Source organism: Buceros rhinoceros, unplaced genomic scaffold, assembly GCF_000710305.1.
Source record: "Buceros rhinoceros silvestris isolate BGI_N320 unplaced genomic scaffold, ASM71030v1 scaffold957, whole genome shotgun sequence".
Classification (NCBI taxonomy): domain Eukaryota; kingdom Metazoa; phylum Chordata; class Aves; order Bucerotiformes; family Bucerotidae; genus Buceros; species Buceros rhinoceros.
In genome coordinates, this window is record NW_010422580.1 from 5,636 (window position 1) to 18,579 (window position 12,944).

The 12,944-nt window shown below is 35.0% G+C and overlaps 1 protein-coding gene across 3 annotated transcripts in view; it reads left to right on the forward strand.

Annotated features, from left to right (window-relative positions):
* The first annotated feature begins 10,823 nt into the window (after positions 1-10,823).
* The window catches only part of QKI (QKI, KH domain containing, RNA binding), a 94,173-nt gene continuing 92,052 nt past the window's right edge, over positions 10,824-12,944 (forward strand). For all 3 annotated transcript variants that reach the window (XM_010140076.1, XM_010140077.1, XM_010140078.1), the window contains exon 1: positions 10,824-10,941. In XM_010140076.1, coding sequence (XP_010138378.1) covers positions 10,903-10,941 — 39 coding nt within the window. In that variant the 5' untranslated portion in view covers positions 10,824-10,902. The remainder of the gene's footprint in view (positions 10,942-12,944) is intronic.

Genomic DNA, 12,944 nt, shown 5'->3' on the forward strand with positions numbered 1-12,944 from the left:
CCGCAGTGGTGCTCCAATTTAAACATATCTTTCTCACTTTTAATTTCTGAGAATTGGAAGTAGTCTACAGCAGAATTGCCAGCTTTAAGTGCCTTGGGTAATGTCACGTGTACTCACATCTAATTAAGATATTATTATGCAAATCAGCCGTTGGACTGTATATCCTGAGGATCCTCATATCTGAATATGAGTTTAGTGATTTAAACTGTGAGGCTTAGAGGGCACTGCTGGAACTTATAGTTAGGTTTTGGAGACCTATTTACACACCGCACAGCTTGTTAATTCTCTAGATAAATGTGTCACAATTCCCAAACAGAGCATGGAATCGAACAAGATTTACTCATCTCCTGGTGCTATTGAAACCGATGTCTTGTCACAGTTCTGAAAACCTCATCTTAGTGAATAGGATGAAACAGATTATTCACTATCTCACTTTAGCATGCCTGCTATTAGGTTGTTCATGGGATCTGATTTCCTGAAAGAGTTTCTATTAACAATCTTTCAATTACTGTTTAAAGGTTTTTATGACCACTTAAAGGAGGGAACTACCAAACTGTACTGTGGGCCTTTAAATCATCGTAAATGGGCCTCTAACGATAACAGAGATTCCTATTTTAAAACCATGAAATTGTTAATTTGTCTATCTTTACAGCTTTCTCACGTTGATAATTCTAAGCAATTTAAAATCCAATTATTTCCAAAATACGACAGTAATTAGATTAGTGGTTTTACATGAACAGAACATGTAGCATAAAATTCATTTTGAGGGATATTATTCTATAGTTACTTGAAATTGAATTGATACTACCCTATTAAGATTTTCTTTAAACTTGTGACATGAGGAAAAGGGTTAATGTTTAAAACGGTGTTAAATGGAAAGCAAATGTGACTTTAATGCACATTTTTTATTAGGATGTATGAAAAGCATTGACTAAGCAGAAATGAAGCAAATAGTGCAAATTAATAGAGTACAAATGGGAGGATTTCTGTCCTGTTACGTAAAGATAGAATAATGCTAATGAAACATGCTACAGGAACAAAGTGCTGCTTCACTAAAGATCTGAAGTTAATATTTATATAAAGAACTGTAAAAACGGTGAAAATGAGATCAGAAATTTGGGGAGAGGGTGTGAAGAAAACAAAACATAAAACGTTTTTCACCTTGAGTGTTTACCAAGGCATGGCTTTTGTCTGTGATAACTAATAAGGTCTCTGCTTTATTGTTGTGTGTTCTCATACCTCCTGGCTGCTGATCCAGCCTGCAGTGTTGTCAGCTCAGTGAGGAATGTCAGTAGACTGGAGCAAAAGGGACATTAAATGGCTGACACTGAAGGATGGCAATCAATGAGATGGGAGCTAAATATATAGGTTTGTGACATTCTAGCAGCTGGCTTAAGTCCTGCTGTTTGTTGCTTGGATATACTAGCCTTAAAAAGGAAGAGAATGCATTGTACCACGAAGAAGAAAAAAAACAGCTGGTGGCTTATCAGTCAGCCCTAATGACAGAGAAGGTTAAAGAGTTTGGAAGGACAGTGTTTGAAAGACTGCTTTTATTAGTAACATAAAATTATTACTAATTTTCTCTAAGAAGTTTAAGGGGACTCTTTGGAAGTGTTTTGATACTTGGTTAAATATAGCTGAAAACATGAATATTCTTGAATAGTACAAACTTTAAGTCTTATCCTTAAGTCTTAATCCTCCCTTTTATTAGAGATGTAGAAAAGTATCATGATTTAAATGTGATTTAAAAATTTGATTCATTTTCAAAATGAAAGTTAGTGTTTGGAAAAATGAGTGTTTTCTTAAAAGCCTCATATTTGATATATATCTTATAACTACATCTAGGCTTTAACTGCAGTAAAGGCATGTCAGAATGTAAGCTTGAAATAAGTCTAGCACGTTAGTTAGAAGATTAATCGTACTTGATATTGTTCGCTGCTTCTTGGTGATTTGAGATTTCTACTGTTCCTTTTCAAGAACTTGTTTAGTTCTTGAATTCAAACTTGGTAGTTTCTCCTGGCTTACAGCTGTCAGTTCAGCCACAGAGAAGTGAAGAGCAAAACCTCATATATGGCTCCTCAACATGTAAACTGCTAATGAACAGCCTTTCTATCCTCTCTTTGGTATCTGTAGTAACTTTCATATCTGTAGTAACAGCCTGTGTTGATGGGGCAACCTAGAGACAGTCCTCTACTGGGCTTGACAGGTGAGAAGGAATGGGCCCAGACTTTCCCTGAGAGAAGCTGTGGTCTGAAGAGAGAAACTGTGCTCCAGCCTAAACGCTTTTAGTGAAGAGGACTTGGCTCTGTTTTTTGGTTTATTTGTTTTAAAATGTGGACAGGCTCCTTGTGCAGCAGCATAATCTGACACAGTGAGACATGATCAGGAAATTCCAGATCTCCTCCTCTTAGAAGCAGGTATGTCCCCTTCCTTAAAGTTTGTTGGAGTGTTTATAGAAGTGTAGCCCCGGAGCTTACTGGCAGCTTTTAAAAGACTGCAAGGATGATTTGTCTTAATGTTAAGAGCTGTATTTTTCCCATAATAGAAGCAGCTTTTCCTTCTTGTGATGGTACTTACCAGAGTGGTTTTCTATCAACTTGTGATGTTTCCTATCAATTTGATGTGGTTTTGCATTAATTTATTGTCTTTGTATGTTCATCTTTTCTATGGGGAGTATGAAATAAGTATGCGAAAGTTCAGGTGGACTGTATGTAGCATGATGTTGCACTAGATACGGTTTTCTGGCCTTGAGTAAAAGAGATTAGCGATTTGAGCTTCTTTGCTCAGGGAATTTGATCTATTGTGTTTTAGTCAGATTTACTTTTTTATATACCTCTGTGTAGAGAGGTTTATGGCTGTGGAGCTATATAATAATTTGAAAATCTTCTCTTGTATTTAGTACGTTATACCATTTATGAAGTGCAAGTTACGTTTGTGGTTCTTCAAGTTTTTAGGTCAGTGCAAGTATTACCTATGTGATACATTCTACAAGAACAATCAGAATATCAGCAAAACCATAGCTAATTTAATAAACTTGTCATTACTCCTTCTACCTATCTAATGCAAGTGCTGATTGTTTATAATACTAGCTTTTTACCAAGTGATTATTTAATTCTGTATAGTAAAAAAGAGGCTCAAACTTTATAGTTGTATGTTAGAAATCACTAATTTAAAGAGTTATCTTTAAATTCTCTCAGACTTTGTAGTCCATTTATCTGACTTCAGCTGCTTCTTTTTAAAGCAATTTAAACAGTGCGACTTTGATAGTGTTCTAAAGTTTCTTGACTCATTGACGATATAATGTAAGGTTTATGGCAGCAGTACATCATTGATTTTCACAAAAAATGTAGAATTCCCTTTTGGATTGCTTTCTAGCTTCCATCTGAAAGTTTTATATTACGTAGGCTCTGTTATCTAATGCCAAAATTATATGATGTAGGTATAATTTTGCTACAGAAAAATGGGCATGGGGGCAACCCCAACCAAACCCTCCTTATACAATCTTAGAATAGTAAAACTCCCTAGTAATCTCTTAACTTAAGTAAATGGTAAATGTCCAGGCATAAATGTTCATGTCTTGGGTTAATTTTTAGAAAATTGGATTGAATATTGGTTAGATGTGGTAGATTTTTCCTATGCTGTTAGCATGACCTTCAAATTAGCCAAAGAATTTGTGAACAAATGATGTTAGCTCTTTACAGCTAATCTGGCAAAATAGAGTCCTTGAGATAAAAGATGCTATCTTTATGTTAACATCAAAAATATTTTTTAAAATCTTTACCACCTTCAATAACACATGTACATATGGTATTTTAAAATAAAAATCAGGTGGAATCTTCTACCCAGAGGTGCTGAAAATAGATTTTCTTTGACGACTGTGTTATATTTTGTGGTTGAATGTGTAGATGAAAATTATGTACACAAGGTAATGATAGAAGTATATTCTGAAGATGAAGATTTTGATTTTTTTGAATGTACAGGAATTACTACATTGTAAATTCAGTGCTGCGTTTCGATAACGAGTTTTGACAGATCCCTAGTTCTAATGGGTAATGAAGGAAACTACACTGGCTTCTCTGACAAGTTGTAATGCTTCAGTTAACTAGGTTTACCTATTGCTGAGGTTCTTCTGTGCCTTAGAATTTCTGTGCTAAAAATTAAGTGTTATTTAGGAAAGTTTCTAGCTATCATGATAACATTTTATTAAATTTGAATATCTGAATGAAACATCAAGTATTTAATCTGAATGTTTGATAATTTACTCAAGTTCCTTTATGAAATGCAAGTTAGTTGAGAATAAAGAATGTGTACTTTAATAGAGAATAAAGTTGTGTACTTGAGTGTATTACTTCTTGTTTGTTTTAAGAATTTGCTCTGGTAATAAAGCAAGCTCTATTACCATTATTAAAATGACCTGGATAGCTAGCCTGATCTTTGTCCCCCCCCCTTCCTTTTTTTTTTTTTAAATAGATCTGATCCATTGTATTTACATGGGGTTTGTAAAGCTGTTTGTCAGTTAAACATGCTCTCAAAGCCTTCAGCAGAGAGGTTATTAGAGGTGAATAACGTGGATTTAAAGGATTTAGTAATTCATTCTAAATCCCAGCTATACTTTTCAAATGCTTTTTTTTTTTTAAAGGAGCATTTTAAGCATTAGGATGCAGTCTGCTGAGTAAAAACTATATTTTATTGATATCACGTGGATAATCTGGTTTGTCTACTTTACAGCTACAGTGATCAGAAAAAGATTCTGAGCTTTTTAAATGATCACCAGTGCCTGATATTCTGCTCAGTCAGAAAGGAGTGTAAATAATCTGGTAATTGGCAAGTCAACTCCAGCAATAAAACTAACCTTGCAGAATTGTGGTGTCTTTTAAATGGAATAAGTTGTTATTTTTATTTTAAGATGGTTAGCGCTGCTTGCTGTCTTGGTGCTTTAACTGTATGCTACTGCTTCATAAAAACTGTTTAGTTTTTATTGTAGCAATCAATATATTTATTAAAATTTATCAGCCAATTAAAACAACCGCAGTTTCTGTGTGAAATTACATGTTATGCTGTTTGTTTTGACGTTTTCCAGAACACAATTTGAAGCAGTTTTTAATTTGATAAATAATGTTATGTTGCCAGAATATAGGTACTAGCAAAGAGAACTTTTTATTTGAGTAGGGCTGAGGATCACCTTTTGGAAAATGCAATATTTGTGATCCTTGTAACTAACAGAATTACTTTTTTTAAGTGAGGAAAAAAATCTAAATACAAATACCTGATTTTTAATATTAGAAATTCCTAAAATTCCTATTTGTTGTGTCACCTGTTTTAATGTTACTCAGAGAACTTCAGTCATAAGAAACAGTAATGGTTCTTAAAGTAGACCGAACTATTTATTATGGTAATCCATCCTTCACACTATGAAAGCATGTGTTGCTGATGTCCAGGAGGGAAGGCTGCAATTCTTAATCTCACAGGGAGAACAAGGTGGTACTGTTCATCATGGCTTGTTTACTGTCTTACTGAAGCTTTACTGGAAAACATAGATAAATCAGTATCAACATTTCTTATTAAAAGACTGTGCTGTTACATGCTAGATGTGTACTTTGGCATTTACTTGATTATTTAACTTAAGAAGCACGCTGTATGGAGGGATGGAATCATTTCATTGTTTTTACTAGCAGACTTAACAACTACCTAAAGTTAGTGTGTACATTAAAAATAACTTCTGTATGTCACTACTGTTGTCTATGTTCACTGTATTGACAGTGATAGTACTATCTGCTCCGTTAGCCTTCTCACCCTGTAAAATCTCCTCATAGTCTGTTTTTATTAACTATGCAGAAACTTGCCAGATTCCACTGGAGCATTGTCATGGGTTAGGGCTGGGCCAGCCACTAGACGAATGACGCAGATGTTGTCTATTACTCCCCCTTCCTTCTCAAAGAGGGGGAGGAGAAAAAGAAATAAGGGAGAGAGACTTACGGATTGGAAAACTAAAACTGCTTTAATGAAAATTTGTAATAAATACCAATACAGAGCCCAGCTCCACAGATGGCAACCGTTTTCCGTCATCACTGATACTGTGGGCAGGCACTGGGGAAGTCCCAGGCTGGATTCAGTTGCAGACAGGAACCAGATTCAGGAGCTGGATTCTGGAGCTGGATTCAGGGATGCACAGATTGGGTTCAAAGGCAGAACGGACAGAATCCTTCTCAGACACTGGCCATTGAAGGAGAGAGCAGGAACCTTGTGATCCCTCAGCTTTATACCAAATATGATGTCTATGGGATGAAATACCTTGTTGGTCAGTTCAGGGTCACCTGTCCCATCTGCTTCTCCCCACAGGTGCGGGTAACTTTCTGCACCCCCACCGTGGTACACAGGATTTAGCAGTGACCTCGGTCTGCACAGGCACAAGAGCCTTTCTGCGTCCCAGTCCCTGGTAGTAACTGTAAACATCACTGTCTGCACAAATATGCCATTAACTTCAGAATGTGCAGTGACTTAGCAGAGACTGAGCTGCAGAGTGAAATCACTGAGCAGAATCAGTTCTGTTCTAACTCAAACCAGTACAAATGTGTTTAATTATCAAAATATATGCTAATACAGTTAATAAAAGATCACAGAATCATCTGGTTGGAAAAGACCTTTAAGATCATCATCTGCTCTTGGTGGGGGCGGGGGGAGGTGGGACCAAACCAACCAACAAGAAACCCACCAAACAGCAAAACCAAAGCCAACTTCGTGACAAAGTTGTCATTGTGAAAAGGGGTATTTGGTCACGATAACATTAACTGAAGAAATAGGGGATTATTACTGCTAGAAAGCATATTCAGTGTAAGGTAGGGTAAATTGTCCATTGAGGTTATTTCTAATCTATAAAATGTTTCAGATTAAATTTCTGAGAAAGGTAGTTTTGATATTTCTATTTATAATGTTATGCTACAAGTTTTTTTCTTTATTAAACACTGAAGTACCTAACTGAAAGTATACAATATTATGTTCTTAAGGTTTAATATGCTATATTTGTTTTGTAGTACCTAAAGTGGTTTTATTCTTGTTTCTGTTACAGACTTTCTGAAAATCCAATTTGCTCTATATTAGATGTTTTTTATGATTATCTAAAGCTCAACTTAAAGCCATTCAACCTGTTTTATTAAATGCAAATATACTTTATGGGAAAATAACTGTATTAACGGTATCATAAAACAATGTTCCTTTAGAAAGAAAATGATAAAATAACACCAAATTTGCTAATTTTCTTAGGTCAGTGAAAGCATTCGCTGGATTCAGAACCTTGTCTTCTGAGTATTTATGACGTGTTTTGTCAGCATAGTGTTCTTTTTCTATCTTCTGTGGTAGTATTTCTAGTTGAAGCTTGTATAAAAATGTTTCAATTAAATGCATTAACTGCTTTTCTTCATCAAAACCATGCATGAAAAAAAGTACTCGAATTTAATTGTAACCTTAAGGAATTTGTTAATACTTAGGAGTAGTCTTAATCTTGCTAACAAAGAGTATTCGTGCTTAACAAACAACATCATGAGTGTTTTACGCATTCATCATGCTTTCTTTTAAATGCCTTTCTCATCTCGCCATAGTCCCTTTGTGTCTCTTCATTACTTCATTTCCAAAGTTAGCACTTCAGCCTGTAACTCTGTTAGATTAAGTTATCTCCCAAAGGGTCAGGTAATAGGACTATTATGATCCGAAGACGTAGAAATCCCTCCGAACTGTCAGCACTGCTGCTTAAGATAAAATTGCCAGATGTTCTCCATTATAACATCCAGTTTTCAGTTGCTTCTTAACCTCGAGATATTTTAACCACTGAACCAAGCAGTGTCTTAGTCTTCAGCTGCTTTTTATTTGGTGGGGAAAAGCATGTGAAAATGAAGTGAGCAGGAAATGCGGCTCGCCATGTCTTTAAAAAGCAAGCTAAACCATCAGGACATTTTGAACCACATTGCTGGGATACTTTAGGTTTTTTTGATGTATTGGTATACAGTCTGAAAGCTAATTTGCATACTGGAAGGATACAGCTTTCCGTCTTCATGACAGTCCACTTAGACTTGGCAGTGATGTCTAACATGTACCTGTAAAATAAAAAAACTGTATTGGTGGAGAATGTGAAAAAGGGAAGAGGCTAAACTCCTTTCTAACTGATGCAATAGTCTGAAGTTTCTGTGTCCTGTTACAGTTAAATTTAAAAGATTCATCATATGTAAAGGTAGTCTCAAAATGAAGAACGTCTTCATGTATGGTATAATATACTGAAGCTGGTTTCTGCAGGCACTTAAGAATTAAATATTTATTTATGGTTACAAGTACTGAGCTGTACTAATTACACTAGGTTTTTTAAAAGGAATTCACAGGAATTATGTGATTTTTTTTTTTTTTTTCTGTTGGAAATCAGGTGAGACAAAATACCAGGTTACTAGAAATGTAGACATACTGCAGAGCCTTTGTCAGGTATCATTGGCAAAGAAATGGCTTTTGTAGGTGTGTTTAGAATTTTTGCTGAATGTAAATGTTTGTTCTTATGTCTTCAAGGAGTCTCAGTTGAAGTCAACAAGAAGCATGTTTTTGGTATAATAAGGAACTATTGAGGTTTCCCTGAGATTTTCCTTAAAATAATGTTTAGACTCTGTATAAACCAAATGTGTAATGTACAAATGTATGTAACATTTGTACTCAAATATACTTTGTATCTGAGGAACATAGAAGCTTTCTAAGATTTTTTTATTATTATTATTTCATTAAGTTGAAATAGACTTTATGAATAGCTTGTTTTGGCTTTTTTTCAGTGATAAGTAACTGGCTCTGCAAATTCAATATATAGTAAATCACTGGAACACTTGCTAATATGGTAGAATAAATTAGTTTTTAATTGAGCAAAATAGTTGTTGAACCAAATACATGTGCTCTAGTAATGAAGGAAAAAATTTTTTTTTTCATCAGCTAAATTAGATCTTGCCATATTTTAATTTCAGGTTTCAAAGGAAAACACAAAAAATATAAAAGAAACAGTATTAATAAGAAATTTAGTACTACTGAACTCCCATACGGTGTAAAAATCAGGCGCGCATCTTTTCAACTTCTTATTAATCAGCAACTTGGAGTCTTTAGTGTAGTTTGTTCTTATTTTGACCTGATTTGTGAACCACTGTTATTTCTTTCTAGCAATTTACTTGAGGGTAAGGTGAATCCTAGAGGATTAGACAAACGCAGACCGTAAGAAGTTATAGGGAAATATTCCTAGCTTTGGTTCTGTACAGACGGATGTTAGGATTGATTCAGACTTCATCATAGTGTCTCTTTGTTTTTTGAATCTGGAATACTAAATTTTGGAAGTTCCCTATGAACAGTTCAGCTGTTGTGGAACATGGTTATTTTTGTTGAAGATCTTTAATTTGCTTGTATTCATAATTTTTACTCACTCCTAAATAATTTCTTTGCAGTTTTGTAAGGATTTCGAATATGTTGAGCTGTAGTGCTCAAACCCAATTTTAATTACCTGAGCAACAAAAGCCAACAAATTATTCGTAATTCCATTGAATAGCTTTATTTACCAGGATCTAAAATATCCAGTCTGCTGTCCTTACTGCAAAGTTTCTGTTCTCTCAGTATCTTCTCTGAATGTAATCGTCAGTCTGAAATTTACAGGTTTTATCTACCCTTTGAGCCTGATCTTCATCTTCGCATTGTAGTTGTCACAGAGTACTGCTATATGTTCTTAATGCTACCTTCACTTAGTGCTTTTATTATTTTTGTCGTAATTTCCAGAATGTGTGATTGAAAATACTGAAAAGGAAAAAACCCTGGAAAATAACTAAGAAATAGTGTTATGAATGGCTAAATGGAGGTATTCTTTTAATGGTGGTACTCTGTGAAGCAAAAGCAGGGTGATGTCTGCTGATATTGAAGTTAGCCAACTACCCATGAGATGCTTGCTCTGTTCATATGCAAAGCTGAGTAAAAGATACAGCTTAGAAAAAATGATGTGCTTTTGTCATGCGTTTGTATATACTCACATATATGTGTATATACACACATTTTTATATATATATTTTTATATATATGGCAAATATAAAGTGTTTTCAAGAGATGTTGCCCATGCAGCCTAAATTCAATGTGTAACAAGTACTGGGTTTTTTTCTGAAGGAAATGCCTTTAACGCACAGGTGGATTAAAGGAGAGTTTCTGTAGATGTAGGTAGCCAATCAGCAGCATGCTGTCCAGGTGAGCCCACCAGAACAGCACAGAAGGATGAAAAAGAATGTTTTCTGCGGGCTCCTTAGCACTAGGCAGGGAGCAAACAAGCAGTGGTCTACAGGCCTTTTGTGAAGGCCCTGTGCTGTTATGGAACTGGACCTATACCTGGCACCCGACCAGTCCCACCTCATGGAAGTGGTGTGCATGTCTGGTCGTTCAGCCAGAATCTGTGTGATTCCATGAAGTGATGCACATCAATGGCCTACTAATGAAATGAGTATGTCTGGTCACGTTAGTGGTGAGGGAGGGTTGTTTGTAGTGTCTGTCAGAGCTCATACCGCTTAATGAGGAGAAAATCAGGACTACCACTGCCCTAGACTACTAGTTGTGAAACTCAAAAACCTATTTTCACCTGAAACCCATACCTCCAAAGCAGGAGTCACATAGGTATTGAGCGTATGAAAATAGTAATATAATTAATTCCTTAACCTCAGATATTGTGTAGTATTCTAAACCTATAAACACTTGATGATATTTTAGACAGAAGTACATCATGTTAAATTTTTAATTAAGTTTGTTGGCTTCTATAGAAATAATATTTTTCTTTTCCCTTTCCAGTTTAACTTTGTTGGAAGGATCCTTGGGCCCAGAGGACTAACAGCGAAACAGCTTGAGGCAGAAACAGGATGCAAGATAATGGTCCGAGGGAAGGGCTCAATGAGGGATAAAAAGAAGGTAAGCCCTTGAAAGGTAGTGTAGTTTTGGATGCATAGCTTTATTTCCTAACAGAGGGTAAGATCATGTCACACTCTTATTCTTTTTTTTGTTGTATTCTTAGTACATGCTTTTTTAATTATCTAATGTTTTTTACAGGCTTAGTAAATAACACCATCTACCCTAAAGAAGTTAAATGCAGGTGCTCCGTAACTGTGCAGTAGAGTGTCTAATTAGCAATTATAAAATATTCTTGAGTAATAACTTAACTTTCAATTGTGTCAAGTTTCACAAAGTAAAGGTAAAAGTTGAAGTTAAATGTATTTTTCTAAGGAAGAGCTGTTAAAAGTATTCTTAATAACTGTCTTGTATTGAAATACCAAATTAATTATTTGTGCAAGTAGCATGGATAGAAAAAAAATGTTTAACGTATTTCTGACAATAAATTCTGTCCAAGTAAACCAAGGATCACTGTGGTTCTAGATTTGTTTTGTGTTCGGGTGTAGTTGCAATGTAATCAGGGCTGTTTCTTGCCCTGTCCTGTAATGTATGTGCTCTGCCCATAAAAATGGGGAATCTACACTTTTCAGGACAGAGCCATCCAAAGGTCAGGTTGCTCTAGTGGTTAACTCCTGAAGTAATTTCTTTTTGCAGGTTTACTTTCTAGCTCTTTTCCTCTACTTTTGTTTACTACTGCTGAAGTTTCACCAGCATCTCCACTGCAGTTTTGCAATGTGCACTTAATAGTACTCTATTCCTTTTTGTTCTCATAAGTATTATGTCGTTCAGTTCTTTCTTTAGAAAACCTCTTTTCTTTATCTGATCAGCCACATACCGTGTTCTGTGGATACGCACGTAGCATATAACAGTTAAAATAGAAAGCTAATGTCTACTCAGTTAAAAATCTCAGATCTTCCAGAGCTTATGACTGTGTCATTTTCAATCTTCATTTGATGCCTCTTGTTTACATACTTTGCTGTGTTATTGTCACCACCCTTTCTCTTATTCTACCTGTATCTATTTTGGATGTTTTAGATTGCCAGCTTTTAAGGAAAGTTCTTTTCTAACCTAGAGAGTTTTTGTTTGTCTAGGTTTTGTAGAAGTGATGGGGCAATATTGCCTTAAATGCTTGATTTGGGAAGGTATCTTTTTTAAAACTTTATAGTTTGTTCTGAATTCCTTCTACCTCTTGCCTGGGAAGACATTTAACATATAAATGAGTCCTAGTATCCTGGAGTTGTAAGTAGTAAATGGGTAAACCGAACTTGTAGAGTTGATATTTTTGTACAAGATTGTGAAATACAATATAGGATTTCCTATAACTGGGGGGTGGTAGGAGACATGATAATTTCTGAGTATTAAAATTTCAGCATGCTTCACCCATCATACCAAATTGTGTCAGTGTAGATACTATATTTTGCAGCAAAGTTTAGTTTGCCTTTAAGAGATGGCAAACTTCACCTAGGTTTGTAAGAGAAGACTATTCAATATACTCTTGAAAGCTACCACTTTTTGGCTGGTAGATTTAATTCGATTTTAAGACTTCTGATTACATGTGTAACAGAGTAAATCTTACTATATGGAATATACTAAAATATAGTTTGCAATGAGTGAATTATCAAATTATCAATTCCAAAGAGAAATACTAATATCTTAAAAAAGGCAAGTACTTTAAAATTTCTTAAGTTTTTTTTTCTATTTAAACAGAGTTTTTTAAAAGACATTGTATTTTTGTCAATAATACAACACTTCCCTTCATTTATGGGTGGAATTTAAGTTTACTACTGTTTCCTCTGTTTTAGGAATAGTAATTCTAGGTCGGGGCGGTTCATCAGGAGTAACTTTTTTCTAAATAAAAATGTTAGTTCTTGTTCATTTACACTCATAGACATATAAGCTAAAACATTTAGGTGTTTGTTCTTCAGAAAGTTTGTGAGTATAGATTAAGACCTCAGAAATAAAGCCTCACTGCCAATAGTGAACGTATGTATTTTTATGATAGTCAGTACAATCATGCCCTGATA